General features: G+C 41.3%; 1 protein-coding gene across 5 annotated transcripts in view; it reads left to right on the forward strand.

The window, feature by feature from the left end:
- The window catches only part of LOC145551728 (uncharacterized), a 74,469-nt gene that overhangs the window by 41,691 nt on the left and 17,068 nt on the right, over nt 1-15,710 (forward strand). For 2 of the 5 annotated variants that reach the window (XM_081607298.1, XM_081607295.1), the window contains exon 5: nt 1,178-10,442. In XM_081607298.1, the coding sequence (XP_081463424.1) occupies nt 1,178-1,493 (316 nt within the window). In that variant the 3' untranslated portion in view covers nt 1,494-10,442. Of the gene's footprint in view, nt 1-1,177; nt 10,443-15,710 lie in introns of those variants that run through there. The other 3 variants (XR_014087616.1, XM_081607304.1, XM_081607300.1) reach the window with 3 other exon arrangements.

The following is a 15,710-nucleotide window of genomic DNA, read 5'->3' on the forward strand; positions in this document are numbered from 1 at the left end:
AAAAAAAATCTCTTTAAAAGTATATAGATTCACTGTACAGTTTAGGTAATGTTACCCCATGCAGCGAAGAGGTTAATAAAAACAAGTAAATTAACCCCCAAAACGGACTAAACCACCATGAAAAAGCAGCTCCAACTTAGATAATAGCTCACTTACCACAGAAAGCTTCCTAATTAAAAAAGCAGAGAAAATGCTAATGAAGTTACCTAAATAGGGTCAACTATTGGGTTGCTCAGCTTCTGAGGTAAGATCTTTGCTGTTAGAAAAATTACGAGCGAAAGCAGACTGGTGTTGTTTTTCCTGTAATAATGGGCATTATTTTCACTTTTATGTGTTCCTCCTACAGAGAAAATAGGCCTGATCTCTCCCTTTGTGGTTGCTCCAACTGTTCACTTCCACCGCCCACACAACGCATTTTCCCAGGCAACAGTGTTCTTCCAAAGTTTACACACAATAAATAACGCTATGCCCAAAGCAGTTAGCAGTGGCCCCGCTCTCTCCCGTTTCCTGGCTGGAGTTGAAATGAAATGGTAATTTTGACTTGAGGAGGATTTCAAAGGGATGGCCTCCACTTTTCATCTTGATGCATACCACGAGCTCGCCGACACATTCACGCTGGGATTTAAAAAGGGAAAAAGAAAAAAAAAAAAGAAACTAAGAAGAGGAAAGAAAAAAAACCCAGAATTTTAAGGGTTTTTTTTTTTTCTATGAACTTCTTTCTTTTTTTCTTCTGCCATCTCCCCAAAGATAGCGAGATGTAACGTTGCCGAGATCTCACTCCCCCCCCCCAGATGGACGGCATTTATATAAACAACCACCCCCGGTTCAGGAATCGTTTGATTGATGTGTCATTGTCCAAAGATTGTTTCCAGGCATTTGAATAGATAATTCAGCATTTGATGTAGACATTTCTCTTCAAAGGGCCAGGGGGCAGATGTGGGGGTAGAGCAGAGGTGTCCTCCATCTCCCATGCTATTTTTGCATCCAAGGCTTCAACCGGCTCCAGCCGTCTTCTTCTCCGGGGAAATTGACTGACACTTGAATCATTCTACTCAAGATTATGGCGCAGTTTCCAAAACTGCTTCAGAGAGCTGCCTGAACACTCTGTTATGCAAATACCTTTGTCTCAAACAGAGGAACAATGTCAAGATGCATCTTGTTTTTGTTTGTTTTCCAGGACTGCCTACAGTTGGATTCCAAGGTTGGACCAGGACCAAAAAGGAGCCGAAGGAGGATTGTCAGAATATTTCCGTATCTCGGCTTCCAGGAGCAAAAAATGGAGTTTAGGCATCCAAAGCAAGGTATGCACATCTTCCACTCAAAAGAAACCCCCCAAGGTTCCCTCGTCACAGCGTTATCAGGTTCATCTGTTTGGCACTGCAGTACCAGGGGTCCACTACGCCGGCGCAGGCCAATTACATTCCATTGTCAGGCAGTCATTAGGGGAAAGTCAAGATGACAAAAGCTTGGTGAGAGAAAAGAAAGCAAATTAAAAAAAAATTCTAAAAAAACGATGTGATGTCTTCATTATCTCCCAGCTCTGCAGCCCATGTAAAAAAAAAAAAAAAAAAAAAGGGCTGAGGTTAATTACTGCTGATTTCACGTCAGCACACCAGGCTCAGCGGGCGCACAGATCGCTTAGAGGGGGCCACAGAGACCCGGAGAGGAAAGGATGAGGTCGTTTGCAGACAATGATGTGAAATGAGTGTCAAGTGGTCCTCCTTGGTGGGTTCAGCTGGTTGGGAAGCAGATGAGGAATGTAGATGAGGCACCAAACTAGTGGTGGAGTTTATCTGCCTGTGTGTACGTGTGTGTCTCTTCACTGCAGACATTTGTGTGTCTCTTCACTGCAGATTTTTGTGGTTGCTGTTTTTGGTGCTTAAAGAAATGCCCTGTTTGTAGTTGGAGAGAAACACGTCGACATATGGCCTGTTTAATGTCGCGCCACAGCATCTCAAACAGATTTAATTCTGCGCTTTGACTAGGCCACTCGAAAAACATTCTCTCAGCTAGATGAGCCTGTCATCTAGCTTTGCAAGCTGCCAGGGTCACGTCTCTACAAGTTTTGTACGACTTAAGTCAAATATTCTACCTACTATTCTTTCCTTGTGTTGCTAAAGAAAATCAGCCTTACAGCATTATCCAATATCTATCTAATAACTCTTAAACTGCCGCTAGACCACCAAGGAAGGATTTTTGTCCCTTTTTTCTTTGCAGAATTGCTTTAATTCACAATGGAGGGACCTTGAACACGAGCAGGCCTGTTCTAGGTTATATCATTCTATTTTAGTTGCATTCAATTCTGGATTTTCACTAGACCACTTCACCACATTCACTCAGAGGAGGAATTGCTGGTGATTTGAATTGTCTGAATATTTGCCTTCAGGATTTTCTGGTAGAGACCAAAAATTGCAGCAAGATCTCCAGAACTTTTTGCCTGTAAGTTGCCCCCAGTCAAATAAACCATCATTACCCTGTTTTCCTATTGGTTTAATATTCACTTTCTAAAATGCTGTGTTAGTTTTACACCAGATCAGTTTGCAAAAAGATTTGCTTTGCACTCATCAGTCCACAAAATAATCCCCCAAAGTTTTAGGCATCATAATTTTATTTTTTTTTTTGACATAAGATGTACTTCTGTGTACTGTTTCACCAGTTATGGAATATTTTGTAACTCTGCATTCAAAGTAGCATTTAAAAGTAACTTTGGTCGGCTGGTGACTGCTGGGAAGGTTTCCTACTGTTGAGAGACTTTGTTGCTTATCTGTTCTTCAGGTCAGGGCATGAGGTCTAGATCTTTCTAAATGTTGTCAGACTTGGCTGTATTTATGTGTTTTCTTGATTAGGTGTACAGTAATCAGGCTCATTCAGATAGCTTTTGTTTTTTAATTATAAATGAAATCATTTGAAAACTTTTTTTAATATTTACTCATGCTATTTTCATTTTATAATGAAATTGATCTGATCATATAAAGCATGTTGGTGTGACCAAACAGCAAAAATAGAATAAATTTATAAAAGGGAAATGTATTTTTCATTTGATTGCTCACGGAAATTTTGATTGAGAAATAGGTGGCGTATATTTAGCTCTGATGCACCTAGTCAGAAATATATTTTCTTTTTTATCACAAAGTCTCTGCAGAGGCAAATACATTACTGTTAACGACAGTTGGAAAGTCTGACTTCAGCTGCTCCAAAAGACAAGATACGGATCTAAAGCAACCGAAATGCCGAGCTAAACACTTCCTCTCCTTTCAGATGCTCGCCACCATCAACAAGAAGGTTTGCTGATAGGTCACCAAAACAATTTCTGTCTCCGTCTTACTTGTGTAAAGTACAAACAAGCACTCAGGCCACCTCTGGGTTAAGTTTGTCTGCATTGTGCGAATTGTATCGCTCCGTTGCTTTTGTAGCCAAAATAACAGCGACAATAGAGGCGTTTGAGACATGCGGCAAAGCAGGCGGCCCAGGGCGCAGCGTCGCAAACCTTCTTGCCGCTTGCAGAGCAAGAGCTGCTTTGTTTAAATTTCCCCCAGATCAAAGGGTGCAATGCAAATTCCTGCAGCTTCCACGACGCCATTTGATGTTTGAAGGAGCCAAATTATTGCGGCGATTACAGTAGCCGTGCACAATCGATGGAGCAGTCCAAACAAGCTCTTTATTGTGGCTCTCAATTAGCGGTGTGACATCTCAGCACCCAACGTCTGAGAGGCGTCCTACAATAGGAGAGGCTGTTTGGGCTGATAAAGTGATTTGGCTTGGTGGGGTCCTTTCATCTTCACTGACAGCGGGGTATTCAAGGCTTCTGGGTATTCTTTCTCCACATCCTCACGCCTCGCCTTTATTGTGACAATAGCGCCACTGTGTTTAGTGTCTCAAAACTGCCACAAGCCTCTTTCTCCGTGCATAACTACCAACTAGTTGCCTCTCAGACGGGCTGTTGCGACGAGGATCGTTGTTTTAAAATGAAACGAGCAGCGAGTGATGTCCTGAGACGCGTTCGGTTAAATAAACTCCTGTTTCTATTGCAGCGATTTGTGATTGTGTTCACAGTTGGCAAGCGGCATTTTGACACCGTCCATGAAGTTGGTGAAGGCAGGATTATTGTTGTTGCTCGTGTGGTTGCCGAGAAGCAACTGCAAGAGTTGAAACGATAACTTTGCCCGTGGGAAGGACGGAGAACCAGAGGATCAGGTTCAGCTGATAACACTTTGCATTCTGCAGGCGCCAGTGACGGCTCTGATGCCTCATGTTTGATTCTCTCTTTCATGTTCTGCCTTCACTCTCGGTGTAAGCAGCACGGGTGAGGAGGAGGTGAAGCGATGGCGAGATGACTACAGAGGTTTACAGAAACCGGGATTTGATGCTTCTCTGTCAAGCTGATGGACAGAGGACTAAAGGGATGTTGGTTTTAAAGCGCTGCAGGCTCTCGTACCAGGCTGCATCACGGACAATAATCTGAAGGAAGTGGTTTGCCTGCAAAGAAATGCTGCATAAGAAAGTTACGGGGCTGTACTTTTATTTTTTTTAATGATTGTAGATAGGATGACATGCAGTTAGGGTGTTCAAAATAATTGTTCAAATAATAGTCTTTTTTCACATTTCGTCACGTTGCAACCAAAAACGTATTCTGGGGATTATGGCTTTAAAAAAACACAACAGTGCATGTCTGTGAAGTTGTCCGAAAATGAATCACCGTTTTCATACGTTTTACGTATGTGGATTTTGCATTCAGCACTCGTGACTCAATTATATATAGAATATATATAGAACCTCCTTTCACTTGCAGCAGTTTGCTGTTACAGTTGTGAGTTTATTTGGGATGTCTCTACAAGCTTTAAACATGAAGAGACGGCTGAGTCGCACTGTCTGCAGAGCATCGCCGCACGTTAATGTTTAAGTCTCACCGAAAACAAAAACCTCAATTAGATTTAGGTCGAGTGGATGATGAAACGTAAATAATGCTTTGATCGAAGCTCTTGCGCTGTATTTCCAGATCTGGCTGAGTGTTTAGCGATGTTCTCAGGCTGGAATGTGAACTTCGACCACAGTCTCAAGCATTTCACAGCTTCTAACAAGTTTTCCTCCCAGGATTACCTTGTATTTATCTCCCTCTTTCTTCCTACGCACTCTGACCAATATTTACATTTCTGATCATGAACGACATTCCCAAAGGATGACTCTACCATCACCGTGAGATTGTGACCTAACACTAATAAACTCAGTGTGTGAGAGGTCCACCAGACGTAGTGTTTTGCATGTAGGTCAAATGTTTCCTTTTAGCTTTTAGCACCTTCTTCCTGCAACATGTCTGCAGTTTTCTTTACATGGCTTGTGGCAAATTCCTGAAGAAATTTGCCACAACGGCTCAGGTGGTCACTTACCACTCTGCAGCTCCTCCAGAGTTACAATGGACCTCTGGGCTTCTTCCCTTGTCAGACAGTCATGTCCTAATAGGTTTTCATACGCTGTACAAGGTGACGGTACTCTGTGAGATGTTAGCGTAGTATTGTTGTCTAATATTCTCTAAAACTTTCTGAAACTTTATACTTGGGCGCTGTTTTCCTTGATCATCTGTAACTCAGCTGTATATGTATGCTAAGATTAAATTACAGTTATTTAATAACTGGTTTACTTCTGGTTGCTCTGGAGTATTTTTTTAAACTATCAGAGCAGCTGAATGCAAATGTACATCTCACTTTTCAGATTTTATTTTTAAAACACTTTAAAAGTATTATTTCCTCCACTTCAAAGTTGGGCACTACTTTGTGTTGGTCCGTCACATAACAGACACACACACGCACACACACACACACACAACTGACTGCAGATCAACAAATTAGTTACTTAGACTAAAAAGGAAACTAAGATAGGTGTATTTCCTGTGCACACATCTTTTCTGGGACACGTAGTGAATTCAAAGAAGATTTTCAGAGCTTAAGGACTTGGAATAATAAAATAAATCTCAGTTTTCGAGGGAATTAACAAAGTGTAGGGTTAGTGCTAATTTGTTAGAACTAGGATGTGAATTCAGTTTACTTGGGAGTTATTTTCCTTCATGAAATGTCTGCATTCACCTGGTCCAAGATGTTCATCGCTGTGAGAAAATCCCGCAGCTCTCCCGCCTAAGAGAAACATACAACACTAATAGATTTAGCTTAATTGCACATCAGCTCGCAAAAGTGCCTCTGTTTTCTCTCGGCCGTAAAAAAAAGCTTAGTGTTTGTTGTCGGTTCAAGGCTCTCTGAAGGATATGCTGGCATCTGTAGGGCTCTGGTAAAAGGGGAAACCTGTGGTGGTGGTGGGTTGAACTGTTATTGTTTGAAAATTGTGCAAACAGCGCTCACAATGCCGCATCCATGGAAAAAAAAAAGCAAAGACAGAGCTAAAAGGAAGAGAAACGGGCAAAAAAAGAATGAGGGAGAGAACAGGGGAAAAAAAAGTCTTGTGAAGCTTTTACTGACGACTTAGCAGGCGAAACAGAATTTGTCTTTTGCCGCAAGATGTCAGATGCCTTGCCAGTGAGTGAGGGAGAGAGATGGAAAAAGCACACCACAGGATCTCTCCTGTGTCTTTTCTCGCCCTTCTCTTTTCTCTGGTTTAAGACAGCTTGGTAAATGTGAAAACATCAAAGGCCCAACACTCAGAAAGTACACTGTTGTTCCAGTAACCACATGAAACAAAAATGGAGAGAGATGGAGGAAGGCTTGGAGAGATAGAATAAGTTGGTTTTTTTTGTTGTTTTTTCGCCCGTCTTGCATTTAAATAAAGACCTTATGGAGGAAATCGGCTAAAAAACAGGATGTTAACTCTTTTATCTCTTCGCTTCGAAGTCCACTGCGGGGCTAACCAACACCACAACAAAAGCAGCGGTGGCTCGTCCTGCGCAACAACACGTACGACTCCTCCACAAACACAGCTGATGGGGGCAGAAAATAGAGCCGGCGAGGTTTGTGTAGCTGCAGCTCTGACTCATTGTCATTAAGAGCAGCTCTCTGTAATGGATGCTAAACTTAGACAGGAGTGAGCTCTTTGCCACAGACATTCCTCACGTGTTCAAAAAGAGGAACAAAACGAAACGGTCCCGAACTCAACAGGCTTTATTCAGGCAAACTCTTATCTCCACGCAGAGACCACCCAGGACTGACAAGTCACTTCCCACCTTTTGGTTGTGAGTGTTGTGCAGGCTTTTCACTTCATACGTGCATCTGTGAATGACTGCATTCTCTCTCTCTCTCTGTTCCTCTCTGTACACGTGTGCTTCCACCTCCCACCATCTGGGTCCTGTTCGGAGAGATTTTCTGTAGAAATCACAGTCACGCCGTGGTAGGATTACCACTGTGAAAAGCAGCACCTGGAAGAAACTCCGTGCTCCTTCTCCCTTTTTTTCCTCTCAGATGCTCAAAGAAGTTTCTGGCTTCCCAGCTTGAGGCGCAGGATTTGTTTTTGACCTACATGGGCGTCCTCGGCCTCGCGTTCTCCTCCAAAGAAGCGAGAGAACACATCTGAAATTCGCAGTCAGCTGCATCCAGCAAGGTTACAGCATTTCAGAAGATAAACAAGCCCATTTCTCTCTCTCTTTCTCTCTGCATGTGTGTGTGTTAGTGGGAAAACATATCAGGATATGTTTACTTCATATAAATATATGTACATTAAGCATGTATCATATTTTCTTTTTTTTTTATTATGGTGAGCCAAACCATGGATGATTAGCCGCACTGAGATTTAAGCTGATGAAAGAAGGAATTGAGTAATCCTGGATGACAACTGAGTCTGAGAATCTCCACTGAAGATTTTCCATTAGAAATAATCTTAGTCCAGGATTAGCCACAATTAAAACTGTTTTGGATGTTCTCCGTACACACACACGACACGAGTCGTTTATTTATTTTCACCATTGAGTGACGCTGTACAGTTGAGGAAATTGCTTGAGCATCGAATGAAATATTGGACTGAAGATTCCCATCGCATCTATGCAGCATTTATCACTTCCAAATCTTCGGTCGCAAGGATCTGACAGCCTCTGTAATCCTCTCGGTAATTTAAGAAAAATGTGATTTATGTTGGTTCACATGCGTCGCTTTAAAGGGAAAGTAAGTTGATTTACATACTATCCCAGTAAAAATGAGCTAAATATTAAGATTGAAACTTCAGTAGCTTCGAAGTTAAAATTGAAATTATTCATATCTCTGGAAGATTTTGTCTTACATTAATTGATTCGTTTCACAAACATTTCGTTTTATTGGAAGTAATGCTAATATTTTTGGAGTGGCCCAGCCAGACCTAAATATTAGGGTGATGGTAATGAGGCCTTCCGATCTCAAAAACCTGGTAATTAGCAAAATGCCAGTGAACACCTGGTCAGGAATTAAAACAGGGGTTTGATTTCTGTGATGCCAAAACAATTTTCAATGACTTGAGAGACGGACGACTCATTTCGAATGTACTTTGATCTTTATAACATGCAAATACGATCAGATCCATTCCTCTTTTTCCAAAACTGGTACTGTTTTAATTGTCGTATTCGAGGGGCATGTTTTCTGGCTGGTCAAGTACTGAAAATCTGTTTCCTATTCATTAAATGCATCAAAATCTAAAAACTCCCACAGTTTCCTGCTCATGAATGAATCATCCAGCAGCATGTACTGTGATGTGGTTTGTTTTTAGTTTAACAAAAATCAGATAAATGTTAGGACCATAAACTTTGTTGCATGAATTCAGATAAACTTTTAATCCTTTCATTTTCTGTTGGATTCAACGTTGCTCCACTATCTTAGAATCCTCAGCATATTCTTCTCTTTTTAGGTTAATCCAATAAAAAAAAAATAGAATTGGCAGGTAAGATTAAAAAAGAAGAGAAATGTAAACCAGGAAGTAAAAGCTTTATTATTATTTATTATTAATGGCATAATTTCATTGCCAATAATGTTGTCAAGCCAAAGCGTAAAGTGTGAGTGACATTAATCTCATATCATCAGACCCAGGATAACACTTAACAATGTTTTGGGGAATTACAGATGCAGGAAATACTGTTCAAGATGCTGTCAAATGCAACAGATTGCTCAACTTTGCGTATATTTGTACAGCCACTTTGAACTTGCCCTTATCGTAAACCTTCTTAAAGAAGAGAGAAGCCGTTTTTGTTTATTCATTTTAAAGGTACAAAACACAAAGAAAGGATGACTCAATTTGCCCCCATTGCCAAATTTTGTGTCTTTTAAAAGTCCAAACCAAACCTCTGATAAAAGGTAAGTTATATTTGCATGATCTTTCTTTTTCCATATTTGCAAAACAATAGCTACAACCTGACTGAAATCCTTTTAAAGGGGCACAATTACATCTAATAAGCCACTAGGGGGACTGAGTTTAAACAGGTGCTAATATGAATATGTCTGACGTTGCATTAGGTTATTGCCTGTGTTTGGTATAATGCTGTAAAGCTATATTGTGTTACTAACAACAATAACTTCTGTCAATCACAATTATAAAATTGACAAAGGTTTGAAAGCCCTGTTGTCCTAATATACAGCAGGTTGTGATATTAGAATGTAGGCCTGGTGCACATCTAAATCTGTCAGAATACGTGGAAGTAAAAGTAATAAAACTTGTGAATGTGTGGAGAACTGTAGGCTATAAAGTAAATAATGCAGTGTGAGGGAATACTTGCTTTGTGCAGGGGGAGTTGAGTAGCGTGACACATTCATCTGTAATCAGGGCTGTGGGTTCAGAAAATATTCTGGATTATGCAGCGCTTACAAGTCCTGTGACTGTTTTTATCGGATGCATCGCAGCAGTTCAAAGCTTCTGCTTTTGTCCTTTTTTTATGTGCATGAATGTACATTCTTTTGCTAACAAGCCTCTATGTCTTTTATATCCATGTTGCCCGAACTCTCGACTCCCCGCCTGCCCTCCAATCTTGACCCTTTCACCCTGCACTCCGTGCCTGGCAGCGCCAAGCCCCTGATGTCAGCAACATCGCTCATCGCAAAGTGTCCATTGCCACCTCGAGCCCCACTGTCCATTGTCAAGCAAACTGTGAGCGTCCTTGTTCTCGCGAAGGACAGACGCTGGCGCGGCACGCTTCCTCTGTAAATGATGAAAGAGGGTGGGAGAGTCGGGCTGAAAGCGCAGGCCTTGTTCGTGGGGCGCGCTGGACGCCGAGCTGATCGGAAGGCGCCTTTCTCCCCCGACAGTAACTTCTGTGATCTGCCAGATAAAAAAAAGAAGAAGAAAGAATGTGTTTGATGTCTTGATTTGAATAAATATCCTGATGGTAATCGTTTTATAGTCTTTGTGCGAATGTAGGAGTGTGTACCAGCACATTTATTTTGTCCTTATGACTGTGACCTAATTATTAGAATGTAAGGATTTATTGTTGCATTTCGAAGAGCGTTTGTGACCCTCGGGCTGAACAATAAAGACCAGCGTGGCTCCTTAATCTCTTCCACTGGCTTGAAATCTTTTTGACATCATGAGCATCTATTTGGGCAAACACACAGAGCACATGATTCAATCACATGCAATATCATCTATGTGGCATATTTCCCAGAAATACTGTTGATCAGGCCACATTAAAACGTTCAAAGCAAGGGTGACGCATCGTCAGCGGCGTTCTCCCGACATTTTCCAGCCCATGTCATGGTGACCTTGTGTTTTTTTCACGCATGAGGCACATATTCTGTAAGTACACCAACAGATCTGTGTGCATTTCCTGGAAATTCACAGGGATTCACATCTGGAGCAAATTCTTTTTACTGCATTTAAAAAAAAAAGTCAGGAGGGGGAAGTGAAAGCTGAAATGAACAACAGCAGCTGAGTTGATGTGGTTGTACACAAACTCTCCTACACAGCATCTTAAAGGTGAGCTACAGAGCCCTGCATCAGTGTTCAGAGCGCTCTGACCTTTCCACTTTGTGTCACGTTACCAACACAAACTTCAATGTGTCTTAGTGGGATTTTATGTGGCAGACCAACACTAAGTAGCGCATAGTTATAAAGTGGAAGTATGCAGTTTTTCAAATGGACAAATAAAAATCAGAGGGAGCTTCAGCCCAAAATGAATGCTTAGTGGAACCTTAAATCACCCCGATGCAGCTGGAAGTCTTTTGGAGCCGGTCTTTAACACCTTCGCACATTCTTTTCTCAGCGTTGCTCAAGCTCATGCATTTTGGATGGAAAGAATCTGTGAACACCAATTTTCAACTCTGTTGCATTTCAGTCTGGACTTAAACATAAGTGGCAAATGTAATTTGATCCGAGCCGTTCCTCTTTCGCTCTGGGTTTGCTGTTCCAGGAGTAGAGGGAAAAACTTGGTCACAGCATGATGCTGCCTCTACTATGGGGATCCATTTGGTTTGGGTCATGTGCATTGTTGGTTTCCTGCCACATATTGGGTTTTGCATATGACCCAAAAAGTTACATCTCGCCTGAGCACCATAACAAACAGCTTTTTAATGACTTTCTTTTACTAATAGCTGTTTTTTTGTCCCTAAGCCGTAGAAGCCAGGTTTGGTGGGGGGGACAGTTGTTCTGTTGTTTGATTCTCCAACCTGACCTCGTGGATCTTTGCATCTCCTCCAGAGTTACAACTGAAACCAGAAGTTTACATACGCCGAATAAAACGACACACGTAACTTTTTCTCTCGCCGACCAAAGTTAATTTGAACCAAACCAAAGTCGGACAGAACTGGTGAAACTATGTCAGGTTTGTAAAATGCCTGGGTTAGGGTTTCACACCTTTTCAGGTCTACTCACAAATTCTTTATAGGATCATAGCTTTGTGACTGGCCACTGCAAAACATTGACTTTATTGTCTTTGATTACCTTTATAACCACTTTGGCTGAATGCTTAGGGTCGATGTCCATTTGTACCCAAGCTTTAGATGTTGTGTCAGTATTTCTACATGATGTTCTTTTCTCATGACACCATCTGTTTCATGAGGTGCACCAGTTTCTGGGGGGGTTCCCAGGCTTACAAAAGTGGAGGTCATTATGGCCAAACTGTTCCACTTTAGATTCATCTGACAGGACATAAATTAAGATATTTGTCCTTGTGTGCATTTGTAAAATGCAGTATTTCCTTCAGAGTAGTAGCTACAGTTTATTGTGGACAATGCCTCTATCAAACCACGCCTGTCTTGACTGGGGAGTCAGTTTGAGTGGAAGTCCATTGTAGATATTACAGCTTTGTAATTCTCATTATGTTCTCAGATGATGAATTGATCAGGGTTCTGTGAGATGTCCAAAGCTCAGACTGTTGTCTTAACTCTGCTAAGTCTCCTGCTAATATTCTCCTTGACATAATTGCTTTGTTTATTGGCCTTAGTGATGCTGTTTGTTCTCTAATCCTCTCCACGAAATTGTTGAAACATTTGCAGAATGCCATATTTCTGGGCTTCCATTTGTGAAAACCAGGTTTTCTTGTGACTTCGTGCACATCTTTGTGTTGGTCTATCACGTGAATTCCAAGTAAAATGCATCTGAATTTGTGCTTGCAATGTGAGAAGTTATGAAAATATTCAAAGGATGAGGCTACCTTTGCGAGGCACTGTACTAAAGATGTGGTAAAACAATAATTTCACCTTATTTTTAAGACCTTACAGAACATTTTTTGTTCTCCACTCTAGTTTAATTAATATTAGTGTTCGATATGTTTGATCCGACATGTTTGTTTGATCGTATGTTTTACCTTAACCGGCTGAGACAGTTGGGTGTCTTTTGTCATGTAAATTCAACATTCTGTGGCCTGCTTCCTTTGAAGGATTGCAAAGGCTCAGACAGACCCAGACTGAGACTTTTCTGAGGAATTCACTGTAGGTGTCACACACACACACAAATCTTGCTCCCTCCTTGTCAAAATAAAAAAGAACCTATCGTGCTTCCACACCATATGGAGAATTGCCCCAATTTCTTTTCCTTTATATCAAATACAATCCTTTTCAAGTCGAGCCTTTTGTAGCATATACCACATGCGATTTAGGCTCTTGTGCAGCGCAGCAAACTTTGTGACTTTTTTTGATATCGCCGTGAGTTGTGTCTGACAAGTTTCCATCACTCACTTTACAACCTCACCCTCCCCCCTTCCCTCTCCCTCCATCACAAAAGAATATTTTCTATTCCATCGATTGATTAGCATACATCAAGCCCCGTTGTTACCGCAAAGCTTCATTTGAATCTTCTGTACCTTCCCCATGTCTTTCAACCGCCAGCTGTCAGCCACATCAACGCAGGCGTGCTCCGCGCCACACAAAGTTAAATTGAAGCGCTCTCTAACACTATATATAGATAAAATGTCACTTCCATCAAGAGACGCGGTACCTTCGAAGTCGTCAATACAGAGCGCTTCATCACGGGCAAAATAACTTTGAAATCGGAGAAGAGAGTGAAGATGAAACAAACTATTCTCTTCTTTCCACTTTTGTGCTTGAAAGGGGGGGGGGGGGGAAGAGATTATTTTCTAAAGTGGGTAAAAGCGTTTTAAGGGGGCTTGTTTTTTGATCTGTCTGTCCATCACAGAAAACGAAGAACACCTCCTGACGCTTCTGATCGTTAGGTGTCCTCAAAGTGTCTCAAAGTCTCTTTGTTATCGCTGAGTGCGTCGATTAAAGGGAGGAATATTATTTATTCATTTTGCCATTGAGCAAAAGGAAGACATCCGAGAGCTTAGCGCTCATTTTCATCAAACTCCTGAGGTGAGGTGATGAAGTCAGCTCTCTTTGGAGAGACGAGCCGAGCTGAGGTAAAAAGTTGTTGAATTAAAGTTTTTGGGGTTTTTTTTTTTTGCTCCGCACATTTTTATAAGGTCTCAGTGATGTTTTTGACAAAGTAAATGCGGTTGTAGCTTTATTAAACAGTTGAAGTGAAATTTAGTCTAAAATGTATTAATTCGTTGCAGGCAACACAAACACATCCTCACCATGGAAAAATAATAACGACATACGTTCAAAAGGATGTACCGAGCCGATTTAAGGTTAATTTATTAACTTAATTAGTTTTAACAGTTTATTGAGAAACTCATCCATTGCCAAACTGCCTACAGTTGCAGCATCGCAGGTAACTTTCTCCAGTTATTTGTCATGTTTAACTCCCAACACAGAGACACACAGGACCTCAAGCTCTCACTCACACCTACAGACAATTTGGAGAGACCAGTTAACGTAACTGGCCTTCGACTTGTGGGCAGAGTACCGAGTAAGAACCCACACAATCCGAGGGAGAACTACAAACTCCATGCAGAAAGACCACCAGGTCAGGATTCAAACCAAGGACCCTCTTGGTGGAAAAGCAGTGCCAGAGAGAGCAGGGTAAGCCCACAGCATCAACAAACCACCGTACTTCACTGTTGGTGTTTCAGCCTGTGCTTCATTCTCTCGTCTTCAGACATATTACAGTTTCAGAGACCAAAAAGTTTCAGTTTCGATTCGACGTTCTTCAGAGAAGCATTCTGAAACGTACTTGCTCTGTTTATAAAGGTGTGAGCCAACTGGAGCTGCCTTCGCTCCTGTCTTTACATCAGCATTAGTAAACATCTTGAAGGTCAGGCATGCAGCAATCCTTTATCAAATTCAACATGAAACCTCATTGGCTGCTGCTACCAAGCCTTCCTGCACATTCTTTGCAGTAGGTCAAGGATTTTTAATAGGGCTGAACCGATTGCAGTTTTCTGGCCGATTGCAGATTACTGATCTTTCAAAAAGCTTAACCTGCCGATCCCAATTTTGGCCTATTCCAATTTTTTTTGTCTGAAATGTTGAAATGTTACTCAATATAGCAAGAAAGTTGTTGAGTTGGCAACAGTGGGGTCAGTATTGTTGATAGTAAACATGCAGACATAAGATGGAGGGCCAGTCTGTCAGTCAAACCCTTTCTTAGCAGAGAGCAAAAGAGGACAGTGGTTGATTCTTAGACCTTTGCCAAGCTAGAAAAGATCAATGGATAAGATCAGCTTCGTATGTATAATCGGCGATCTCCCAAAATTAAGGAAATCGGCACCGATAAGTTGGTGCACCCCTAGTTTTTAAATACTTTCCTCCTTGGGTATCTGGTATTAGTAATTAATAGCTTTTCCTTTCTGCCACCAGGTGGCATAGACCAGCTCTCCTTTAACATAAAACTTGCGAAAATACTTCCCACCGTGTATTTAGAAACATTGTGGGTCTTTACTGTCTTTCTATTGGGTGTGTCATTGACTGTCTGTCAGCAGTCAAGTCAGCAGTCAAGTCATCCCTTTAGTGATTCTGTAGGTCAAAACATAACATCTCTATATCAAAAATATTCTTCCTTGCTTCATATACTGTTCCGATTTTCTGTGAAACTGGATTTGGGGTTTTCATCAGCTGTCCAATCAGAAGGATTTAAAGGAATATACAGTTAAAAGTTGTCAGAAATCTATAAAACGAGTTAAACTTTTTCAATTGAGTGAAGGGAATAAATTATTCTTTCAGAGTCACATTTATTAAAATGCACCTGTACAAGCAGGCAAAGTACGGCACAATCAGCACACCCGACGTGCGACTGGTTCATCTTTTCACCGCGAAGACGATGTCGCATTCATCTCTGCTCCATTTTGAAAACACGCTTTCTGATTCTCTAACGTGCCTCTCAGATTGGAAGTCCTTTCCATTCCAACTGTTTCAAGGTTTTTTTCTCTTTTACTCTTTCCCTTTTTTTTCTTTTTCTCAAATGCTCTATCCTGTTGCGAGGTTGTCTCT

Source organism: Poecilia reticulata, chromosome 1 (genome assembly GCF_904066995.2).
Source record: "Poecilia reticulata chromosome 1, P_reticulata-male-v2, whole genome shotgun sequence".
NCBI lineage: Eukaryota > Metazoa > Chordata > Actinopteri > Cyprinodontiformes > Poeciliidae > Poecilia > Poecilia reticulata.